Source organism: Chinchilla lanigera, unplaced genomic scaffold (genome assembly GCF_000276665.1).
Source record: "Chinchilla lanigera isolate Chin_1 unplaced genomic scaffold, ChiLan1.0 scaffold00084, whole genome shotgun sequence".
NCBI classification, from domain to species: Eukaryota; Metazoa; Chordata; class Mammalia; order Rodentia; family Chinchillidae; genus Chinchilla; species Chinchilla lanigera.
The window spans coordinates 8357564-8382990 of NW_004955485.1; the positions used below are offsets into that span (position 1 = coordinate 8357564).

General features: G+C 43.5%; 1 protein-coding gene across 1 annotated transcript in view; it reads left to right on the plus strand.

The window, feature by feature from the left end:
* Positions 1-25427, plus strand: part of LOC102024117 (chromosome unknown open reading frame, human C10orf76) — a gene marked incomplete at its 5' end in the record, with an annotated part of 155381 nt that overhangs the window by 59779 nt on the left and 70175 nt on the right. The window contains 3 exon segments of the mRNA XM_013504087.1: positions 4431-4513; positions 5499-5625; positions 11764-11839. Of these exon segments, the coding sequence (XP_013359541.1) occupies positions 4431-4513; positions 5499-5625; positions 11764-11839 (286 nt within the window).

Here is a 25427-nt window from a genome sequence, read left to right on the forward strand (position 1 = left end):
TAGCGTACAAGGCCCTGAATTCAAGCCCTGGTACCACAGGAAAAAAAAAGAGAAGGTCCAGCTCTTGCGGTCAGTGAGGGCCAAAGGGCCCGGGCATCTTTCTGCCCGTGTCTTGGTGGACAGGAAGCCGAGTGAGGGGAGGAGCCAGGAGGGAGATGCACCAGGATCCGCCTCTTCCAAGTAGGCTCCGCCTCCTGACTTCACACCTCGCGCTTGCTCCCACCTACTCCAACCACCTTTCAGGCGCTCTACCTTTGGGTGTGTGAGGCTTTAGGGGAGATCCAGATGTGAACTGTAACAGCTGGCAAGGAGACAGATATGGCCTTAGAGAAGGAGCGGTCAGTGGTTTTTTGTTGTTTTTGTTTTGTCTGGGGCGTGTGTGGAGGGCGTGTGGGCGTCTGGAGGTCTGAGGCACAGAAGAGGAAGGAGCACAGGTTGCTTGCAGCTGCTGACCTCCTTCTGAGCTGTTTTCCCGTCCGAGGAGTGGGCCCAGGCACACTGGTGAAGACGGTACAGAAGCAGGACTCATCCCTGGACAGACATCCTAGGGGTGCCATGGCCGCTGAGAGGTTCTGCTATGCTTAATAGAGTGTTTGCGGGAACCTGGAAGCCACACTGCTAACCTAGGGACCTGCAGTCACTCTCAGTGTTAGATTGCTTGGGTTTTGGCAGTCTGCCCTCACGAAGGATTGCCAGGCAGAGAGCCCACCCCGGTAATGTTGCCACTGTCAGGAGAGGACAGAGAAAGCTGCACCTTTGTGTGAATAGCTAGAGCAAGTAAGTACTTTTCATTCTCTTCCTGAGTCCTCCCCGGGAGGGGAAGCCCAGCAGGTTCTACAGTGTTCTGCCGTATCCGGTGACCCCTTAGGATGGAGCACTGGCCTCTCCACAGTGAGGTTCAGAGCAGATACGTGGCTCGAGCAAGTTGACGATAGATGCTAGCAGCCTGAAGCGGAAGGGGACCCTCATTTTTACCTGTGAACTGAGCAATGTGACAGGGAAATCACCACATGGGAATAAATTTGGAACACTAAGATGTCAGTTTTAGTCACATTCCTCAGTTTAATTGCTATTTAAGCAGTGGCAAAAAGTAGAGTTTTTAAAACCTTGTATGAGCAGATAAACAGACATGTTGCCTGGAAAGTGCTTTCTTTAAATCCACCACCCTTATCTGTGCTTGAGGGGTGCTGGAGATTGAACCCAGACCTGTGTGAGGTGAGTGCTGCATCCCCCATCCTTCATCTGCCTTTTAAAAGACCTTGAATAAAAGACCCCAAAGGCACAGCAAGAAAGGCAAAAATAGAAAATAGGCAAATGAGTCTTCTGCATAGCAAAGGGAACACCAGAGTGAAGGGCCAATCTCCAGAATTGGAAAAACATGCCCAAATTATTCATTTGAAAGGATTGATATCTAGAATATATAAAGGACTCAAAAAACTTAACAACAAATAATCCAGTTAAAAATGGGCAGGAGCTGGGAGTATGTTCAGTGGTAGAGGATATACTTAACACACATGAGGCCATGGGTTCAGTCCCCAGCTCCAAAATACAAACAAAAAACAAAGGGCAAATGATCTGAGTAGACATTTCTCAAAAGAAGGACTACAAATGGCCCATAAATATATGAAAAACGCTCAGTATCGTTAGCTATCAAGAAAATACAATGCCAAGCATGGTGGCCCATGCCTATAATCCCAGCACTAAGGAGGCTGAAGCACTAAAGAGGATCAGTACAAGTTTGGGGCCAGCCTGGGCTACAAAGTGAGTTCAAGGCTAGCCTGATCTCATCGAGACCCTGTCTCAAACAAAAACAAAACAAAACAAAAGCTCACTGAGTTACTATCTTATCCCAGTTAGAACAGCCATTATCAAAAGACAAAAAGTCTAACAGGAAAAAATAAAAAGGGAGAGGAAAATGTTATTGTAACTCAGCATAGTCATTGTATCTTTTTTTCTTTTTTTGGTACTGGGAATCGAACTTAGGACCTTGCACTTGGCAGGCAGGCACTTGTGCCATTAAGCTGTATATATCCTTGGCCCAGTCATTGTATCTTTTTTTTTTTTGGTTTTTCTCCGGTACCGGGAACCGAACTCACGACCTTGCGCTTGCCAGGCAAGCGCTTTTTGCCGCTGAGCTAAATCCCCAGCCCCAGTCATTGTATCTTAAAACTGTAACTTGGCTGGGGATATAGCTCCGCAGCACAGCTCCTGCCTAGCAATGCAAATTCCTGAGTTCAATTCCTGGTACAAAAAAAAAAAAAAAAGAATCCATTAAAACTGTTACCTGTTTTAGTATAATTGTTTTTAATGTATTTTATGTGTTTTACGGCCTGTTAGTCTGGCTGTTAGTTTGTGTTTATGATAGTTACCTTGATAAAGACTTATAAAAAAAGAAGAAAAGAATTTTTTAAAAAATGGGGGAGGAAGCCAGGCACAGCAGTGCATACTTGTAATCCCATACTTGGGAGGCTGAGGCTAGAGGATTGAAGATTGCGAGTTCAAGGCCAGCCTGAACTGTGATGAGACCCTATCTCAAACAAACCAGGGAGATAGCTCAGCGGCACAGTGCCTGGCAGTTGCAAGGTCCTGAGTTTGGTTCCCAATACCACCAACCCCCCAAAAAAACAAAAAAAAAAAAATGGAGGGGAATGAAAAAAAGAGTTGGGATGTCTTATGTACATGTACAGTATCAATTCCCCACAAGAAATGTAATCATTATGTACTGTAAACGTACTAATAAAATTTTTTTAAAAAGACAAGTCTGCCAGGCTTATGCCTACAATCACAGCTCCTTGGGTTGGGAGGCTGACGCAGGACAATCTCAAGTCCAAGACCAGCCTGGGCAACTAAGTGAGACTCTGCCTCAAACTGAAAAATAAAAGGGGCTTGGTGTGTAGCTCAATGGTAGAGTGCCCCTGGGTTCGGTTCCCAGCTCTACAAAAGGGAAAACAGGTGGGGGCAGGGTAACCACAGATGCTGGAGATGGTGTAGGGAAGAGAGCTCTTGTACTTTTAGGTGCTAAGGATGGAATCCAGGACTTCACTCCTGTGAGCCAGGAGCTTTACCTCTGAACCATGTCCCCACCCCAGAAAAGAGAGCTGTGTGATTGTTTTGCGGTACTGCGGTACTGTGGTACTTCCTTTGTGCTCAGAAGGCTCCACCTAGAGTAGTGAAGGCGAAGCGTTTAGAGCTTTCGGTGATGCAGAGCGCTCTCTGCAGCGCAGGTGCCTCAGGTTCAGGTTCGCTACCACTGACCCAGACCTTTCACACTCAAGCTGCATTCTAGGCTCTCTCTTTAAAAAAAAAAATTTTTTTTTTTTTTAAATTTTGAGACAGGGTCTTGCTGAAAGGTCCTGCCCTTTTGACACAGGGCAACTCTTGAAAAGTTGCCCAAGCTTGTGATCTTCCTGCGTTAGCCTCCTGAGGTGCTGGGATTACAGGCATATGCCACTGAGTGGCTTAGAATAGAACCCTTAAAACACTGTTGCAGAGAATGTAAATCAGTACAGTCATTATGGAGGTCAGTATGAAGGTTCATCAGAAAAACTAAAAATAGACCTACTGTATCATCTAGCTGTCCCACTTCTAAGTATGTGACCAAAAGAAATGATATCAGCGTATCAAAGAGATACCTGAAGTGCCATGTTTATTGTAGCCTATTCACAGTAGCTAAGCTGTGGAATCAACCTAGGTACCCATCAGTGGATGAATGGGTTTTTAAAAATGTGGTATATGTACATAGAGTGAAATATTATTCAGCCATAAAAAACAAAACTCTGACATTTTCTGTAAAGTAGGTGGAACTGGAAGATTGTATGTTAAGTGGAGTAAACTAGACACAGTACAAGTTCTCTCTTGGGTTTGGAAGCCAAAAAATCTATCTGGATATAGAATAGTGATTACTAGAAGCTGGGGTAGGAAGAGGGGCAGAGGCAGGTGGATAAGGGGTGCCAAAAGACAGAAGGAGTAAGTTCTAGTGTTCCACGGCATGGTGTGACAGCCACAGTTACAATAACCTGTCACATGTAGAGATGGTACGGGCCTGGCTGGTACGTCTGTAACCCTGGCACTCGGGAGAGTGAGGCAGAAGGGTCAAGAGCCTGGGCTGCACAGCAAGGTCAAGGCTGGCCTGGGCTGCACGGTGACGCTCCGCCTCAAACACCACCACCACCCCCTGCCAACACAGAGACAGAAGCGCCGCTGGCCCTGGTTTGGTTAGTGTACACTGTCTGCGTGTGTTAAATTGGCACAGTGTACCCCATGGATAAGTGTACAGTTATGTTTTAATAAAAATAAATGTATGTAAGGGACTGGTACTGAGATTTATTTATTCCAGCCTTATGGGTTTCTATAGAACTATTCTGCTTTCCTATAATTTAATTACGTTTTGAGTAGTTTATTGATATCTTTTTTTTTTTTTTTTTTTAAAGCCCTGATAAATTTGCTGAAGTTCCTTATGTCAAATGAAACAGTTCTTTTGGCCAAGCACAACATTTTTACATTAGCCCTTATGGTAAGTAACAAAACAAGCATTTCTTTTTCTGAAGCCATGTGCTAAGTGTACCTGTTTGAAACAGAGACGAAGCTATAAAGGGAACAAGGCTGAATTTGCCTCAGGGGTCAGGATCTTAGACTGCTGCTTCTCACTCTCACCTGTGTGGTGGCCCTGGGATTCCTTCTGCTTCATGAGAGATGACCCGGCCAGGTGGGTGTAGGCAGAACTCTGTGTGTGAACAGTGACCTTGGTCCCAGCTAGAGACGTCACCGTAACAAAGTCCCTGGAACACAGTCCCTGGAACAAAGCCTCTCAAGGTGTCCCATTGGAGGAGCACTTCTGTCATGCTGGTTTTGGTTTCTGAGGGATATTACAGATGCCTGTTTATCTGACTGGTTGTCTTTTTACTATCTTCTTAGGGTTACCCAGTTCAGAAATACTCAACATTTAGAGGGGAAAGGTCCTGATTTGTAGCATTTACTGATTTCTGTTGTAGAACTTTACCCAGCAGCCAGTTCTAAGCTGCCAGCATGACCCCAGAGTCACACGGAGTGGGGAGGAGGTGTGCAGTAGCGCACCAGTCTGTGGCGGCCCACCGTTCAGTGCAGGAGCCACAGGGTCGTTTTGGGCACATAGGTACAGTAAAAGATGGACAGTGTTAGGAAGTGATAGGTTTTGAATATTTATTACCTTCATTTAACATAGTTTATTTAATAGTTTATATGAGTGGATTTTTAATAATGGCTGTGTTTTGTGACTCTTACAAAATCCTTGAAATTTTGACAGTCAGTTCTTTTTTTTGTTTTGTTTTGTTTTCTGGTACTGGGAATCGAACTCACAACCTTGCGATTGCCAGGCAGGCACTGTGCCACTGAGCTAAATCCCCAGCCTCTGGCAGTCAATTCTTGTAAGCCAGCTAGAGGTGGCTGTGGCATACCAACAATAATACTTGTTTGGTCTTCGTGGCCTGATGCCTGTTTATGAACTGTTGCTTCTCTTTTAGATTGTGAACCTGTTTAACATGTTTATCACGTATGGTGACACATTCCTGCCGACCCCCAGCAGCTACGATGAACTTTACTACGAGATTATTCGCATGCACCAGAGCTTTGACAACCTCTACTCTATGGGTAAGCTCTTTTCTTTTTACACTTCTTTCTCCACCTTGTCTATTTTTTGACAAGTAGGAGGAAAATGCTACACAAGTTTTCCACTAGTTGGTTGGTGCTGTTACTTGTTACAGAAGTATTGTAGTCTCTTCTCAGGCAAAGCTGAAAGCATTTTTGCGTGTAGGAACGTAGATTTCATCTCAGTGGAGAGCCAGTGAGCAGCCTTTGTAATGTGTGTGGAAGAGAAAGAACAGAGACCTGTGGGCTCAGGGGTGCCAGTGAGATGGAGGCGGAAGAGTGGGTGGGAATCGGCAGTGACAAATGGGAGAGTTTTGCTCCCAAGGGGCATTGTGTAATTTGAGAAAGTGCAGCCTTTTTAAGGAGTCTTACTGTGCCTGTATATTTTTAGCGTAACTTACAAGAAGAAATGGGCATTAGTTGGGCGTGGTGGTGCATGCCTGCAATCCTGCCACTCAGGAGGCACAGGCAGGAGGCCCCATGAGTTCGAGGCCAGCCTGGAATACAAAGTGAACTCAAGGCCAGCCTGAACTATACAGTGAGATCACGTCTCAGGAAAAAAAAAAAAAAAAAAAAATGGACATTAGTAATTAGCTCACTGACAGTTTTACTCTGCAGTCATAGTGAGTATAAGTTACATCTGAAAGAGGTCATGTCCCTGGAAGTGGAAGGAAAGGGCATAGTGAATCCTACCTGGGTTCGAAAGGTAAAGAGGAAATGTTTAAGAAAGTCGTTTATAGCTTTGCTATAATGTCTTAGTGAGAGCAGGGCTTTGTATTAGTAGGGTGATTTCAACTCAAGTATCAGAGAACTGATTGAAATTTTGGTTTTTTTGTTTTTGAGACAGGGTCTTGCTCTGTAACTTAGGCTGGCCTTGAATTCCCAGCAATCCTCCTGCCTCTGCCTCCCAAGTGCTGGGATTACAGGCTTGCACTGCCACACCTGGCCTTGATTTAAACTATTAAAATAATAAGAAAATTAGTACACTTTAAAGAACTCTAAGGTCAGGAGAATCTTTGCGAGTTTGAGACCAGCCTGGGCTACAGAGTGAGCTCAAGGCCAACCTGAGTTGCATAGCGAGACCCTGTCTCAAAAAGACCAAAAAAATAAATAAATTAATAAAGAACTCCTGGTGACATGATCAGTTTTTTCCCTGTTTCTTCACTTTCTCATGTAGAATAACAGCTTTAGTATCAGGTTACTTCCCCACATAACAAATTCTTTTTTTTTTTTTTTTTTTTTTTTTTGGTTTTTCTCCGGTACCAGGAACCGAACTCACGACCTTGCGCTTGCCAGGCAGGCGCTTTTGCCGCTGAGCTAAATCCCCAGCCCCCCCACATAACAAATTCTTGTTGCCGCATCAAACACCTTTTTCTCCCCCTCTCTCCCTCTCTTCCTCTTTTTGTTTGTTTGTTCTGTGGTTTTTTGAGACAGGGTCTCTCCCTGTGGCTCAGGATGGCTATCAACTCACTATGAAGCCCAGGCTGGCCTTGAACTCACAGTGATCCTCTTGCCTTAGCCTCTCCATTGATTACTTCACCACACCCAGCTCTCTTTCTGCCTTACTGAGGATTGAGCTCAGCATCTCGGCAATTAGCTGCATTGCCATCCATCTCTTTTTATTTTTATTTTGAGACAGGGTCTCAGTTTGTTGGGTTTGTTTGTTTTTGTTGCACTGGGAATTGAACCCAGGGTCTTTGCACTGAGTTACATCCTCAGCCCTTTTTGTTCTGAGGCAGGGTCTCACTAAATCACTAAGTTGCCCAGGGTGGGGCTTGAACTTGTCATCCTCCTGTTTCAGCTGTCTGCCCGTTGTGCTGGGATTGTAGGTGTGACCCACCATGCCTGGCTGAGAAAAACATTTCTTTTAGTTTTTTTTTTTTTTTTTTTTTTCTTTTTGAGACAGGGTTTCCCTATATGGTTTAGGCTGGCCTTGAACTCACTGTGTAGCCCACACTGGCCTTGGACTCGCAGCGATCCTCCTGCCTCAGCCTCTAAGTGCTGGGATTACAGGTGTGTACCACCATGCCCAGCCTAGTTAAATTTTTGAGTCATAATTTACATATACAATAAAATTCATCCTTTTGAATATACCATTCTGAGTTTTGACAAATGCATATAGTAGCATAATTATCATAAAAATCACGATATATGAGTTTTATCAGCCCCAAAATTCTTTTTGTGCTCTTGTGAAGTTACCTCTTTTGCCCACCCCCAGTCCCTAGCAACCACTAATCCATTTCTGTTGCTGGATTTTTCTCCTGCTTAGGGCTGAAAGACATTGTGATTCTTGTGGTGTGAATGCTGGATTTTTGTGATGCTCTCTTGTATAAGCATGGGCATAGTTCTGGCATGTGGTTATGTTGTGTGGAATCAGGTTGATACTTTCAAGGGTTGCTTGTAAGGGTGGAGGACAGGTCCGCAGCAGCGTTCGCTGTGGCTCCCTTGGCCCCATCAGAGTGCAGCACCCTTCTGTCGAGTCTGCCTGATGCCTCAGGTCTCCTACTGGTCTGCTGGGAACACAAGCTGTTTGCTTTCCCCATTGCAGTAGTTCTTTGCCCTCACCCTTGGGTAGTTTCCTCTTCTGTGTGCATAGGTCAGTGCTCAGCAAGAGACTTACGGGGACCCTCTGCAGATCCCCGGAGCTTTCAGAATCTTTGCTTGCCACCTGCCTGCCCTGTTCCTGCTAGATGCCTGGGCCTCTCCAGAGCTGATCTCTGTCTTCAACTTGGCAAGATTTTTTCGTCAGCTTCTTCCTCCTTGCCCTGCAGCCTGGAAACTCCTTCACTCTGTCAGCTGGGTAACCATAGGTGCATCTTGATTTTTTTCCCCCTCCTTCCGGAGATTATAACTCCACCCTGCTTGTTGCCCAGTGTCTGGTAACCATTGTTCTATATTGTTTGAAAGGAGGAGGGTAAAGTACGTTTTGCTAACCCACCATGGATGGAACAGGAAGGTTCTCCTCATGGGCAAGGCACACCTGTGATGTTCCTGTGACATTTGACTGTAGTAAAGTCTACTGAATAGAAGGACGCTTCACAGAAGCCACTTTAAACCATATATGACATGCTTTGAACTGTTTTTCATTTTTTAAAAGATAATTACTAATATTAAGGAAAAAACTTAGGTAAAAATTTAATCTTATAAACCCCCAGTTCTAGTGCTGTCACTGTTTTCATTGTTGTATATTGGCCCACAGGTGAGCATAGTTCACATAGCTATAATCATGGTATCCTTCTAGTTTGTGTTTTGTGGAACCTTCACGTTATAAATTTTTGTGCTTAAGTCTCTCTTAGTATGTTATTTTGCGTACCATAATTTTATACATAAAGTATTGAGGCATATAGGGCATTTTGAAAAATTTTGTGTTTAAATTTGGTAACTTAGAGAGCTGGGGGATATAGCTCAGTGGCCTAAGTGCCTGCCTGACAAGCATGAGGTCATGAGTTCAATCCCTGGTACTGCAAAAAAAAAAAAATTTGGTAACTTAGAAAAGAATCTAAAAAACCAATGTTGTTTCCAAAGGAAATGCATTGCTGAGGTCATCTGGGTGCCTGTTACTAAGGAACAGAGCTGACAGGGTGTTTTGGAGAAATGATCCGTGGAGTGAAGCACCCCTCTGAAAATGTGAGGCAGCAAGGTTCAGCCCAGCTGCATACATATTTAGGGCCCTGTCATTAGAGAGCTTATGGTCTTGTAGAGGATCTAGTAAAAACCAGCACATCTAAATAAGTGCGTTGAAAAAGACACATTTGACCTGCTGAAATGTTTCTTTATTACATGAGTAAATTTGCATATTCACTGCGTAGAGCCTGATTTCACATTGTAAAGCTCTAGCTTGGAACCACCCCAAGTTCCCTTGTATATTACAAAAGCAGCATTCTAATAATATATTTTTACCCCAGCTTCCATCTTGTCTTCTCTGCCATAAAATTGCATGTGTTTGTAAAACTGAGGCGCTGCTAGAACAAACACAGATCTGCCAAATGAGTTTGTTTCCCCGTCGCAGCCACAGGTCCTCCCTGGGATAGAAACACTGCGGCTGCTGCGCTTCATGGCAGCTGTGGGTCAGGAGTGGGAGGTGATGGTCCCCGCGGTGACGGTTCTGTGCAAATGGTCACACGTTTCTTATTGACAGTCAGGCCCTCTTTCCTTCCTTTGGGAGTGTCTTGTTCATTGATTCATTTATTTGGGAGGCACTCTATTAAAATTAACCTCTGTGCTGGACACTAATCATAAGAGTGTTATATATATTAACGCATGTAATTCTCACAAAGACCATGTCCTATAGGTATTACTGTTACTCTTCAGTAGCCGGAAAGGGCTGACCCTGACTGCTGACACCTGGCTTCAGAGACCACTCTCTTTGCTCCCTTCTCAGCCTCAGCACAGGCTCGTGGCGTCTTCCTTCCAGGCTCACGTTGCTGCCCTGTCACTCACAACTTGAACATGTGGCTTCACTCAGCTGCGGGTGTCCTCTGAGTCTTGACCTTTTTCATTTATATGATACGTTGCATATAATCTGTGTCCCATGCACCCGACACATGCATCTAAATTCCTCACATATTCACCTCTCATTAGCTGCCCATTCTTTTAAAATACACGCTTGAAGTGACCAGCAGGTGCTTGTTTTTTTAAGGAGCACTTGTGCTTTTTTGATCTCTTTTCTAAATGGTACAGGTTTTTTGTTTGTTTGTTTTAGTACTGAAGATTGAACCCAGGACCTTCATATTGAGCTACATCCCAGCTCTTTTAATTTTGACACAGAGTCTTGCTAAGTCACTAAGTTGTCCTGCTGGGTTCGAATTATTGTGATCCTCCTGCTTCAGCCTCCCAGAGTGCTAGGACTATGGGCATAGACTGCCAGGACTGGCTGCGTAGTTACTTTGCTGTGTGGCCCTGGAGATCATAGCTCATGGAGGATGCGTCCATTTTTTGTATTTTTATCATCTCTTCTCCTGTGAGTAAATTTGGAAAAGAGAATTTGGTCAGACAGAGAAGAGTCTTCCTGTTGATTCATTTTGCAGGTCACACAGTTAGGTCAGAGGAGCAACAACAGATTACTCCTTGATTGGAACATGATCATCTTCTAACTAGAAAGATTCTGTCTTAGTTTCTTTTCCCTCATTGCTGAGATAATACCTGATGCCCAAAGTTAAGGGAAGCAAGGTTTATTTAGCTCACAGTTTGTGGAGGTTTCAGTCCATAATTTACTGGCTGCAAGGCAGAGTGGCACATGGCAGAGGGCAACAGTTTATGGTGGTGGAGGACAGCAAAAAGCAGCAAGTGGGGGGCTGGGGATTTAGCTCAGCGGCACAGCGCCTGCCTGGTAAGCGCAAGGTCATGAGTTCGATTCCAGGTACTGGGAAAATAAATAAATAAATAAAAATTTTTAAAAATTAAAAAAAAAAAACCAAGCGGGGAAGACAAGACTCTTTCTGTCCCTTACGTTGTATGCAGGCTGCCTGCCCTAGAGCAGGTGTAGCACTCACATCCTAATCCTAGCCAGAACTATGCCAAACCAGTCAGTGGACTGATTTACTGATCACACACCCTTAATCCCAGCATCACACACTCTAGATTCTGCCATCTCTGAAAAAGCCCTGTGACTGCATGAGGCTTTGGGGGACATCTAGACACAAGCCATAACAAATTATTTGTCCTGTTTGTCTGAATTTATCTCTTTAGATGCAGGAAGATACATTACAGCAGGAGGGGACACTGACTTAGCCAGTCAGTTCTACTAATTTAGCCCTGACCACTAGGGAAATGGTAAATATGACACCCATTTCCCTCACATTCTTACCTTATTGTAACTTTTAAATGAATATTAAAAACTGAGTGTTGGAACCCTGTTAGCCTGGTGTGTGCTAGGAGTGGTAGAAGGACCCCAAGGCAAAATAGAAGTATAGTATTTTGATAGAAAGTAATAAGTTAGAGAAAAAAATTCCCAGAGAAAATTGTTGAATGAGTTCTATAAGCCCTTATATACTTTTTTAAAGTGAGGATGTTTTTTGAAAAAGATTGACAGAGCTATTGTCTGCTTATTCTAATAGTACTATTCTGAGATGTGTCTTTTTTCCTCATATTGGTGTTTTCTGTGAGGAGCTTGACAGGTCTGTGTTCTTTCCTTCTTTACAGTCCTGAGGCTTTCTACCAATGCGGGCCAGTGGAAGGAAGCAGCTAGCAAAGTGACCCATGCACTGGTTAATATCAGGTAAGGAATCAAAATTTCGCTCTTTCAGAGTTCCATGGCTCATCCTTAGTTGTACTGTACCTTTCTAAATAGAATACACTGAGCAGCACTATTATTTTAAGCCTTGGTGTCTGTAGGAGTGGAAGAGATTGTTGTACTGGATCAAGAAAAGCAGGAATACACAGGGCTTTCATTTTGGCATATTAAAATAGCTCAAAGTGCTGGCTGTTCTGTGAATCTTCTACCAAGAGTTGGTTGCAAGCCCTTTTCAGGCGTACTAGCTGCCAGCATATTTTCTGTGTATGAGCCATGGGAAGGTTTTCTCTGAAGATTTCTGCTGTTCTCTGCAACTTTAGTGCATGATTCATGGGAATCTAGGACTTTGACATTTCTATTCATGGCCTTCTCTATTTGTGGTAAACAGAATCAGGTGGAGTCCATGGGGCTAAGTCATCGTGGGTTACTTAGGAGAGAGCAAAGCAGTTACAGAGTACACACTGTTGGAGGTGGTCAGTCTGGAAGAAGCACTGCTAGGATACTCACAGCAGTGAGCTGTCTGGGAGTCAAGAGGAGACTTCATTACTATGAAACCTAAATACGACTTTTCTTTCACTCTTTGCTCCCTTTGTGTCTGTGATTTTTCATTTTCTCAACAGTTATTAAATTGGTTTTGCAAACAATTGCAAAAATTAACATTGAGTAAAAGAGGCAAACCCAACAGATGGAAAACTTGATTTAGCTCCAGATGTCAGCCTTGCCAGCCATGCTCGTAAAGCAGTGCACATTTACAACTCGGTGTAGATTCTAACGTGTAACAGGGCTGAGATGGGGTGTTTGTTTCTGTATTTTTGTTTTTGTGGGGTTTTTTTTTGCTCTTTCTTTCTCTTTCAAAGGCAAAATGTCCTGTCCCTGCAGTGACTCATTACCGTGTTTGGTACATGGGGGAATAAGAGGCCGTGTGAAATGTGCGTGTTAGGTGGGCTGGGCTGAGGGGCCATGGGTGAGATGTGCTAACAGGATTGTGTGAAGGTTGGACTGCCTTTCCTGTTCCCAGAGACATTTTGCAGCAAAACACAATTTTATAAAGCTCACAAATAAATGCATTTTTGCACACAGCAGATAATCCAGACACTGTGGTGACGTTTTCTGATAAATAAATTTCTGCAAGAATCAAGAATTATAAACTGTCTTCTCCAAAATATCCCTTTGTGACCCAAGGGCAGTATGACAAATGTGGGTGTTTGAATGCAGCACAGGTTCTGGGCTAGAGCATGCCGTGTGTGTGGTGTACTTTCTGTTATGTTTATTTATCCGTGCGTTACACACTGCACGTGGCTCCTTCTCAGCTGGGACCTGTCTCCTTCACCGCATTTTCTCTGCTTGTTTTATCAGCTGCTTTGTGGCTTTTCCGATCAGTGGTTTCTGGGTTGGCTGTTCTCTTTATCCTTCCCAAGGGCCATCCAGCAGCTGATTTAAGCTTTTGGCCTCTTTTCTGGGTAGCCAAGAAAGAGCTGGGCTGAGCCTTGGGAAAATGCCTGTGATCTGACCCCTTCCTTCTCTTTGTATGACTCTGTCAGGCTCTTACTTTCATTTTCATTTCTCAAACTTCTCTGGTGAGCTTGCTGCAGAGAATAACGCATCGTTTTCACTGTTGTGAATGAGTTGTAGTATATGCCTGAAGTAGAAGAGACCAATTCCATTTCTCAGTTACTGGAAAAATGTGTTTGTGTCTTCTCACACCCGAGTTTAGATCAGGGGAGAATACTGGTGACCCTAAGCACAGACGTTCACCATGCTCCTTTCTGACCTTTCTTCTTGCTCAGTGCCAGACCTTGTGCTGACCTTTTTCATACTACTTGAATTTTCAAACTCTAGAGTGTATTATAGTTCTTAAAATAGCTTTTTACCCTCAAGGAAAGTGAATCTGAAAGACTGTGAATGGTGGCAGGTCCTGCAGTTGTGTGGCAAAGCCTAGCGCTCCTTCTCTCTGTGCCTTGCTGCCTCCCCCAGCAGGGCTGCAGGGAAGGCACTGTGGAGGTCGGCGGAAAACTTAGCATGAGGTGTTGAGAGAAGCATGAAAACTTGAGTCAAAAGACTAGATTTCTAAGTTTTGTCTCTACCATTTTATTATGTGAGCTTGAGCAAATTGCTTAGCTTCCCTAACCTCTTTCTGGCATCTGTAAAATGGGAGAGGTGGTGATAACTAGCTCGCAGAGTTGCTGTTACAAAAATAGACAATAATATATATCAGAGTGCACATTAAATTGTAAAGTTCTGGTCATTTCACCAGCAAAATGTCTCCAAGCTCCATCCCTCAGGTAGCATATGTAAGAATTTCCTTCCGTGGCGGGTGGCGGGTGGCACATACTTGTCATCCAAAAGCTTTGGGAGGCTGGGGCAGGAAGAGTGCAAGTTCCAGTCTCACCTGGGCAACTTAGTGAGACCTCATCTGAATGAATGAATAAATAAATAAAGGCTGGGGATGTAACTTTGTGTGAATGCCCTGGGTTAAATCCCCAGTACTGACCAAAGAAAAGTTTCCTTCATTTTAAGCTGCATACCATATAATTTTCCCTTTTATGTACATACCACATTTTGTTTATCTGTTCATCTGCCAATAGACACCTGAGTTGCCTCTGCCTTTGGGTTCTTATAAATAATGCTACTATGAACATAGACAAATATAGGCTCTATACATAAGAAATGTTACTATGAACGTGGGCTTTTTTTTTTTTTGGTACCAGGAATCAAACTCACAACCTCGTGCTTGCCAGGCAGGCGCTGTGCTGCTGAGCTATATTCTGGTCCTGAACACGAGCTCTTAAGATTTTTTTGAGACGTGGTCTTACTTAATTGCTAAATAGCTGAGACTGAGCTTGAACTTGCAGTCCTCTTGCCTTGCTTACTGTCACTTCTTTTGGGCATGTACCTAGAAGAGGAATTGCTTGACCGTATGGTAATTCTGGGTTTAATTTTTTGAAGATTTGCCATTTTTTTTAGGCTTAGCATTTTGAGCCTTCCTTAGCCTTTCCAAAGTTCTTCTTCATTTTTCCCTTTTGTAAAAGTTGTCACCTTGACCTTAAAGAATGTCTTGCTTGTCCTTGTAGGTGGGCCTTGATAGTGTTGGATGAGGTGGTGCAGGAATTTCCTTTTCTCACAGTCAGGTTCTCTTAACTGAGTGTGGGGGATGCCTGAACAGTCTGCGCTCCATGAGCTGTGTGGTGAGTGCTGCCTTAGGTTCCTTTGCCTTTCTTTAAAAGTTTGCATTGTATATGCATAACATATACTACCTTTGGATTTGACAGAATAGGAGCCCATGTCAGGAGATACGATCTTTGCATCTCTCATGGATGCTGTAGGATATTTAACTATTAACCAACAAGTTAATTATTAAGAAGAGAATATGTAAATGCTCGGGAAAATTGTGATGGTATACATAGCTTATTTCTGCAGTTATAAAGGATATTTATAAATCTGGAAAGGATTTCTTTGTATTTTTTGTTTTGTTTTGTTTTGTTTTCCGGTACCAGGAATCGAATTCTTGACCTTGTGCTTGCCAGGCAGGCGCTGTGCCGCTGAGCTAAATCCCCAGCGTGCCCCCCCGAAAGGATTTCTAAGTCAAAGGGATAGAATACTGATCACCTCTCTTTATAGTATGTTCTTTGATAGCCACTTGGAAGGGATCGGGGTGCATATGAAACTTCTAGATATGTGGGTTGGGAGGCCTCCCTGACAGGTTTGCTGGTTGACAGCAGCTCTGTCGTCATGATCACCCAGGGTGCAGGGCATCTAATGACCACCTGCACAGAGTCTCCCCAGCAGAGGAAGGGGAAGAATGCTGCAGACCTTACGTTCTTTGGAACTTAGATTGTGACAGTGGAAATTAAAAGTATTTACGTGTGCTAGAGGCTTAAATTGTTCAAGTGTCAGTCTCTTTAATTTTCGTTTGCCTTTCACGGCTTAGTCATGCTAGTTCTTTAATTGTCAGAGTTATTTGTGTTTAAACAATTTCTCTCTTTTTTCTCTCTTCCTGTTTGATCCTTTTGTGAGATTTTAAAATGTAGCTGCTTAGAAACTGCTATTTTTATTGGAACACCTGATGTTGTCACCAAGCAGCATATATTTTTCTCAGCGTAGGAGAATTGTTTCATTGCTTTGCCCTAAGAAAAATAAGGTACACTGCTCTCCCTTTAAGGTACCATGTTTTGGTATAATTGGTGGTTCAGGTGCGTGCACATCTAATCCACAAAGGAAGAATACTTTGAGGGTTCATTGCAGTGCTGGAAGGGAAACATTTGGGAAGTTTTGGTAGTTGACTCCTATGGTAAATATTTCCTGCTACCAGTTAGCAGGCCAGCCTAGTGAAGTCTTGTGGTTTAGGAAAATATCTGATTACTAATCTAATTAGTCAAAAATAATGTTAGACTAAAATCTGACCTTCATCTGGCCAAATGACTTTTAAGGTAAGTAATTTGAGGCTCTTAATGAATCTTCCCAAGTTAATATGTTAATGCTTTCTGCTTAATGAGCATTTTATTAGCATCAACTTCAAAATCCTATTCTCTGACCGCTCATGGAAATAGCAGAATCACTACAAATAGGTTTTTCTCCTAATCTGTAATTTTCTTGAAAGTGGATAAGGTTTTGACTCTTGATCATGTATTTTTCCCTTTATATGGAATTTATTTAGGTGAACTTTAGCTTTTCATTAAGAATGATTTTTTAGGTATTGCTGTGGTTAGTTACAAGCTGGGGGTTGGGAATGATAATTTAGTGTGTTTCTTTTTAAGTCTCTTAATAGCTCATGTAGTGAGATTGCCTCCAGTCCCTGTTTACTCCGTGGTCTTTTTGTTCAAATGCTGAGGTGGTCCTGGTGCTCTTTCTGCTACCTACATTATTTCTCTTCACCCACCACCCCAAAAGGAAAGCTTTGAGTGTACACTGCTGGGGAGGCTAAAGAATAAGAACAGCTATCAACATAATTTCAGCTTTCGAGATCAGAGAGTTCACTGAGCATAACACCCTTTGGAATAGGCATGTATAGGGTTTTGAGTGTCACAGAAGAGAAGGCTTCAGATAGTAACCACTGTTGGTGACAGCAAAATTCGGGTTGAGAAGAGGATGTGAAGTCTCAGCAAGCCCAATCTCCCCAGCTTTCTTTGCTTGTGCCCCTGCTTGGACTGTATCTGCCTCATAGCCAGTTAGTCTTATCAAAATGAATAAGGACAGGGAAAGTTGGGAGGGGGAACTGATGCCCAAGCACTTCAGCAGAAGGGTGTAACTTAGTCTAGTGAGATGTAAATATGGACTAATGTGAGTTTTCCCCTAGTACTGATTGTTGAACAACCCGCTGCCTTAGCATTGATCTACATCCTCAGCTCTTGTTTGTTTGTTCGTTTATGGCTGTGTCAGGGATGAAACCCAGGACCTTGAACACGCTAGGCAAGTGCTCTGCCACTGACACACAGCCCCAGCCTTATTTATTTATTTATTTAGTTTTGAGACACAGTCTTGCTAAGTCTTGTAAGTTGTCCACATTGGGATTTGAACTTGTGATCCTTCTGCCTCAGCCTCCCAGAGTGCTAGGATTACAGCATGTGTTAAACTGAGGTGATTAAGGACAAAAGCAAAGGCAGTAAACTGATTGATTACCCTCAAATAACCTTGAACATAACCTTCTAGTTGTCTGAGTTGTTAAGATAGATGGTAAGCCCAGATTATTGTTTGTGTTGGAGTTTATCAGTAATGACCCTTCCTTCATCAGCCCCTGCTGATCTGCTGTTAGACAGAATGAAAAGCGCTGTGTAGATTACAGCGAAGCACAGAATGAAGCTGCTCTAATGTTGTGTGTTTTCCTTTTTTTTGGTCTTTTTGAGACAGGGTCTCGCCGTGCAGCTCAGGCTGGCCTTGACCTCACTTTGTAGCCCAGGCTGGCCTCGAACTCGCAATGATCCCTGTGCCTCAGCCTCCCGAGTGCTAGAATTATAGGTGTGCACCACCATGCCTGGCTCTGTAATATTGTTTATTCAGTGACTGTGAGCATTATTTACGATATATCTAAAAGTCACGTTCCCTAATCTCTTACCACTACAGCTAGAAACAAAAAACCAAATGCCGAGTCCCAGGTGGACAACCATCTGTTTTGCCCCAGCGTGGTTTATGCTACAAAGACAAGTTTTGTGTTAGGTCGTAGTTAGGCTTGGTGAAGAAGTCTTGGTTTAGGAGATCCAGATATTTGTTAAAGAAGTAGTAAGATTTTATTTGAGGGTGCTAAGTCCCAAACCAGGCATTGTCTGTAATCCCAGCACTTGGAGGCTGAGGTAGAAGGGTCGCTCCAAGTTTGAGGCCAGCCTGGGCTCCATGGGAAGTCCAAGGCCAGCCTGAGCTGCATAGCAAGACCCTGTCTCGAAAATAAAATAAAAATAAACAGGTCCTAGACTCAGGTTGCTGAATTTGAGTCCCGTTTTGAGCACTGGCTCTGAGCCGGTTTTCAGACCGCCCTTTGCTTGCGGTTCTTAGCTATGAAGTGAGGGTAACAGTGAATTAGTGTCATTGTTGAGACTGAGTGGCAGTGTGTGGAAAGCACCTAGATCAGTGCCTGACACAGTCAGTGCTGCATAAATGTTTCTTATTGTTTATCTTTTAAGAAGCTTGCTGTCTTGGTTGTGCAAGTCTGGGAGTGTTACCGGCCTCACTTCTTTTAAGCTGTACTTGGGACTTACTCTAGACAAGCAAGTTGCTTCCATATCTGATTTTGCTCAGTCCTTTGTCCCTACTTGTAAAGATGTAATGGGGATCAAAGGTGCAAAACTATATTACTTACAAACTGACTTCAGGGGTGATATGGGAACTTAGGCTGTCAGCCTACACCTTGGTGTCACTGATGGGAGAATAGTTTGGGGAGGCAGAATTTTTTTTTTATCGGGAATCGAACTCATGACCTTGTGCTTGCCAGCCAGGCGCTGTGCCCCTGAGCTATCTCCCCGGCCCTCTGGCAGAGATTGTGTTCTCTATAACTTCTAGTCCTCTGATGAGATGCTTGACCATGCAAGCTTGGCTTTATTTTTTACCAGGTAAGAAGTCCACCTTTTTGCTGTCATTGTGTTAAAAGAATGTACTCAAAATGACTATGCCTGCAGCTGAGGGGATACTCGTCAGTCTGTTCTGTTTAGAGGAACTATAGGTGATTTTAAAGTTTTTCCTTATATTTTAATTTATTTAAAAAATTTAGCTGTGGAGTTTTGGTAGATGTTCTCCATCAAATCAAGGTGGTTCCCTTCGGTTCTGTATATGGAGTGTTTTTGTCATGTAAGGTTGTTGGGTTTTGTTGCATGCCTATTTGTTTGTGTTAGTTTGGCAGAACTGGGGATTGAACCTAGGCCTTTGCACTGAGCCCCATCCCACCTTTCAACAATTTTTTTCTCAGACGTGTTCTTCCTAAGTTGCTAAATTGCCCAGGCTGGGCTAAAACTTGAGGTCCTCTTGCCTTAGCTTCCCAGAATGCCGGGATATGGGGCATGTGCCTCTACACCTGGTTGTCGCATGCCTTTGCTGAGTTTGTTGAGATGATCATGTGGTTGTTTGTGCCGAAGCGTTCTACCACTGAGCTACATCACCAGCCCAGTTATGTGCGCTTTTTCATACGCTACTGATGTAGTGCCCTGTGGTACATGAATTGATTTTGAGATGCTAAATGAACCTTGTATTCCTGGGATCATTCTTTGGTGGCCATGGTATAATTATTTTTCTGTGTCACTGGATTCAGTTTGCCAGTATTTTTTGAGAATATCTGTACCCATATTCAATATCCACAAACTGTAAAAAAAGGTGGGGGGCCAGGGATATAGCTCAGTGGCATAAGTGCCTGCCTGGCAAGTGCTAGGTCCTGAGTTCAATTCCCTCTACCCCCCAAAAAGAAAAAAATCAGCTAACTTATAAATTGCAGAAATATGGGTCTGTAGTTTCCTTGCCTTGTGGTATCTTTGATTTTGGTATCAGGATAATACTTGGTGTCATAGAATGAGTTGGAACGAGCTCTGTGCTCTTCTCTTTTGGGGAGGGTTTGTGAATGGCTGGTGTTCGCTCCTCAAGCGTTTGGTAGAGATTATGAGAGCCTGGGTCTTCTTTCCACAGGTAGGGTTTCTGCCAGTCCTAGTCCTGCCTCTTACTGCGTGTCTATTCAGATTGTGTCTCGAGGCGGTTTTGGTATTTGTGTCTTTCTAGGACTTTTTCTTTCTTTTTCTTTTTTTTTTGTCTTTTTGAGACAGGGTCTTGCTATGGAGTTCAGACTGGCCTTGAGCTCACTTTGTAGCCCAGGCTGGTCTCGAACTCACAGTGATCCTCCTGCCTCAGTCTCCCGAGTGCTGGGGTTACAGGTGTGTGCCAACATGCCCTGCTTCTAGGACTTTTTCATTTCACTTAAATTACCCTAATTTATTGGGATATAATTGTTCATAGTGTTACTTTTTAATTTATTTACATAAATCACTTGTAATATTTCCTTTTTGATTTCTGATTCTAGTAAATTGCATTTCTTCTTTTCTTTGTCAGTGTAGCCTAAGGTTTGCCAATTTTGTCAGTCACTTTAAAGAATTAGTTTTATTGATTTTTCTATTCTTTGTTTCTTAATTCCTACTATAATATTTATTATTTTCTTCTTCTTCTTCTTTTTTTTTTTTTTTTGGTCTTTCTGAGACAGGGTCTCGCTATGCAGTTCAGGCTGGCCTTGAGCTCACTTTATAGCCCAGGCTGGCCTAGAACTTGCAGTGATCCTCCTGCCTCAGCCTCCCGAGTGCTGGGATTACAGGCATGTGCCACCACACTCAGTTTATTATTTTCTTCTAACTGCTTACTTTAGGCTTAATTTGGTTTTCCATAAAACAATCCTAAATAAATTAAATTAATTTCTACTACATTGGAATGAAATTAGAAATCAACAATAGAAAGAAATTTAATCAGAAAACATATTATTGCATTTATTGAGCTTTATTTTATGATTTCACATATGATCTGTACAGGAATATATTCATATACATAATCTCTGTCTTTTGATTGAATTACTTGTTTTATTCACATTTAGTGTTTTTATTGGTATAGTTGGACTTACATCTGCCTCTACACTTCTTGTTTTGTGTATGTCTCATGTCTTTTTTTATTTCTCTTTTCCTTTTTCCTTTTATTTATTTCCTTTTTTTGTGAGATAAAGTCTTACTATGTAGTTCGGGCTGGCCTGAACTTGGACTTGCAGCAATTCTCCTGCCTCAGCCTCCCAAGTGCTGGGATTCCAAGTGTTTGCCGCCATGGCCGGATAGGCTTTGTTCACGTATTGTTTTTTAGTTTTAATTTTTTTTGGTATTTCCCTAGTGGTTGCTGTAGTGCTTCCCATGGACTTGTTTTGTTTTGTGCTGGGACTTGAACCCAGACTGTTACACATGCTAGGAGACTGCTCTACTGCGGAGCTACTCCTCAGCACATCTTAATTTATCTGAATCCATTTCAGATTTTTTTTTTTTTTTTTTGGTTTTTCTCCTGTACCGGGAACCGAACTCACGACCTTGCACTTGCCAGGCAGGCGCTTTTGCCGCTGAGCTAAACCCCCAGCCCTTCAGATTTTTTTTCTGTACTCAGTATTGAACCCAGGGCTTTCTCACTGAACTACATCCCCAGGTCATTTTTATTTACAAGCATGTGCCACCACACGTGGTTTTTTTTTTTTTTTTTTTTTTTTGAGGCAGGGTCTTGCTAGGAGCTCACTGTTGGCTGTGAACTCACTGTGTAGCCCATGCTGGCCTCAGGCACACAGTGATTCTCCTGTCTCAGCCTCCCAAGTGCTGGAATTGCAACCATGCACCACCATGCCTGGCTTTTTATTTATTTTTTAAAATCAGAGTCTTACAGTGTTGTGTACGTTGGCCTTACGCTTCTGGCCCCTACTGATCCTCCTGCCTCTGCCTCCCCAGTAGCTGGGCTTACAGGTGCATGATACCACACCTGGCCCAGATTGATGTTAACTTAAAATCCAGTGAAATACAATGTAGAAACGTTAGTCCTGTGTAGCTCTAACTAACATACACAACACTCATTTCAGTGAACTTTATTTGCATGCTAATAAAAGACTAAAAAGGAAAAAAGAATCCTTATGTTTTCCTGAGAAAGTGAGGACTTATTAGATATGGGACTCTAGTTTTGTACACTTTCCATATCTGGAGCTAGGACTGTGTGGTAGTGGGGAAAGTCTGTGTTTAGGTTTTATGTAGGTACATTTCTTTTGTGGGGGATTTTGTCACTTGTAGGTGTTAAAGCCAGAACTTCAGATACTGCTCTACTCCCTGGGCAGCTAATAAACCACAACTGTTCCTTTTTTGCTCCTCAAGGAGCGGGCAGAGCTCATTGGCTTTTGATGCCTGCATGTTGCACTTTATAGCAAAGAAAAAATGCAGGCACCAAAGTACCGGGACTGGCCGTGGAATCCTGGGCTCGGACAAAGTGCTTTGATGTGGAGTGGCTGCAGGAGCTGCTAAGTGTACTCTTTCATGTCTCGAGTCAGTATTGGTTTGTGGAGGATAAATCTTACGTGCCTTGCCTATTGAACCTCGTTCTCTTCCGGGGAGGTAGGGCTTTATTGGTGATGGCCTGTTTTTATTGTCTTAGATGAAAGTTATTTTTGGAGCATTGCTTTTAGGAGAAAAGGAGTCAGCCTTGAGCTCAACCCTCTGTCCTGAATCTAAGCACCAGACCATGAGATAGGAGGGTCTTGAGCCAGGTGCATTGGCACACTCCTGTAATCCCAGCGTTCTGGGAGACCAAGGTGGGAAGATTACAAATTTAAAAAACAAAAAGGCTGGGATTGCAGCTCAGTGTAAAGGCTCTGGTTCCGCCCGCAGTACCCAGGCCACCAGAGAGGAGTCTCCTTGTGGGTTACAGGTCCGTGCTGCAGGTGTCACTTGAAGTCTTCTGGGTAGATAGCCTCAGCCTTTGTAAAGTCCAGGGATCATCAGAATGTGGACAGCTAACTCGAAGAAGCTTGTAAGAACATTTCAGTGTCATTTTCAGGTGTTTGGGGCAGATCTTCTAGTGACCTTACTTTGAATGTCACTTTGGTAAAATCTTTTTTGTTAATTACACTGACATTTTCACTTTCTCAATGAATTATATCAAATGTTTACTTGAGCCTTTTGGTAGTAGAGGAACTGCCTGTGGGACTGGGCTGGTGAAAGTGGAGTAGCTGCTTCTGAGTGACTAGAGGTAGCTAAGCATCCTGACTCCTGAGGTAAATTGGAAGGGTATGTGCCAGTTGGGTGTGATGTCTCATGCCTTTATCCCAGCTACTTGGGAGGCTGAGGCAGAAGGACTTAAAGTTCAGGGCCAGCCTGGGCAATTTAGTGAGACTCTTGTCTCCAAATAAAAGTTTGTAGAAAGGGGGTGGGGGTTGGGCATGGTGGCACACACCTGTAATCTCGGCACTTGGGAGGCTGAGGCAGGAGGAGCACCTTGAGTTTGAGGCCAGCCTGGGCTACATAGCAAGTTCAAGGCCAGCCTGAATTACAGAGTGAGACCTTGTCTCGAAAACCTAAACAAAACAAGAAAGAAAGAAAGAAAGAACAAAAGAAAGAAAGAAAGAAAGAAAGAAAGAAAGAAAAAGGGGCTGGGGGCTGTGGGATGTAGGGTTGGGGGGCTTACCCTTGGTTTCATCCCTGGTACTGCCAGGAATGAAGGAGAGAGGGACAGAGGGAAGGAAGGAAGGAAGGAAGGAAGGGGAGGGAGGGAGGGAAGAAGGAAGGAAAAAAGGAAGGAAGGAAGGAAGGAAGGAAGGAAGGGGGCCAGGGAGGTAGCTCAGTGGCGTAAGTGCCTGCCTGGCAAGTGCAAGGTCCTGAATTTGATTCCTGGTACCAAAAAAAAGGAAGAAAGGAACAAAAAAAGAAAAGGTATGTTGGAGCTACCCTTAGTTTGATCCCCAGTACTGCCAGGAAGAAGGAGAGAAAGAGGAAGAGGAGAAAAGAGAAATGAAAAGGAATGTTTTGAGCAGACAGTTGTAAATGAGATTGCTGAGAGCACCAGAGGAGAAATGGATGACTTGCAGTTTGCTCCAGAATTTTTTTTTTTGTTTTGGTACCAAGAATCGAACTCAGGACCTTGCACTTGCCAGACAGGCACTTGTGCCGCTGAGCTCTATCCCCGGCCCCTGCTCCAGAATTATTAAGCCCTGGTCCCAGGTGTGAGTGAATGACTGTGACATGTCAGAAAGTCAGTTTCACTTCTCTCTCCCGCCCCATGCTGGGTGTGGGGGGTTGAACCCAGGGCCTTCTGAGGGCCACGCACAGGCTCTGCCATGCTTTCCTGTTTCTTTAGTACACAGCCTCGCACCGGTCTGTATTTCTGCTTTGTACTTGTCCTCTTAATAATTGATAGGGCTCCTACCTGTAATTTTGTGATGTGCTGAATTGACCTTAGTTTTTAAACTTGCTTCAACTTTTTATGGACATCTGAGATGAGCTGTCTGATGCGTGCCCTGTGTACTGTTCATCTTTTAGTCATCAGGACTTCTCCCAACTGTGGTTTCCAGTGTCTGCAGGTAAGCATCAGAATTCTGGGGCGAGATGGCGGGGGATGAATAAGAAAGGCGGCGTGCTTGAGCAGGATGGATTTAGGGTTCTTTCTTTAGAAGCCTGTGATTGGAGGAGCACGGTTTTATTCTTCTCTTCCTGCCACTCTTTCCTTATCTTTGCAGCTGACCCCAAAGGCGAGAAATTGAGAACCAGAGGGAACAGTGAGGGTGCCTCATAGTGGGTCTTAATAGAATAGCGTCCTAGGGGTCTGTCGGGCCAGCCCTTGTCATTTCTGGACTGTTGCTCTTTCCCAAAACGGCGCTCCAAGCCTCTGGCTTTCTAGTGATGGGCTGCTTTCCTCAGCGCAAAGATCCCTGGTCCTTTAGGGATATGCTGCTCCCGAGTTATTGTTGACCCCAAGATGAGAAAATAATTTTGTTTTTACCTGAAGAAAAGTTGATGGTTTTCCCAAGAGGAATTCTTGCTAAGAAATGTAGACATTTTATAATGGGTTAGTTGATGAAATGCTGGATTTTAATTATAACTTATAAAAAGTCCAGACATGGACTAGGAGTGTAGCTCAGTGGTAGGGTACTTATCTGCTGTGTGCACAGTCCTGGGTCCGATCCCCAGTACTGAAGGAAAAAAAAAAGTACAACACCTAGTCACAAATAGGATAAACAGCCATAGTTTAGGGTCTAATTTCTTTTCCTTTTCCACCCTGTATCTAGGGCCCTAAACAGCTAGTAATGCAACCCCACAGAATTAAAAACTTTTAATGATATTAGTTAATTTTTTTCATAATTTGATTGCTTGGTGCTGAAGTGCAGACTTTATCGCCAGCAGCAGGTTGTGGTGTGGAAGGGTGCAGTACAGTGCACCTGCACATGTGGTCAGTAGAGGGGAGCCTGCATGTATCAGATATTACAAGTTGCTTGTGTAACTTGGTGAGTGAAATGCCGTGATTACTTTAGAATGTTTTGGGTTTTTTTTGTACCAGGAATCGAACTCAGGACCTTGTGCTTGCCAGGCAGGCACTGTGCTACTGAGCTACATCCCTGGCC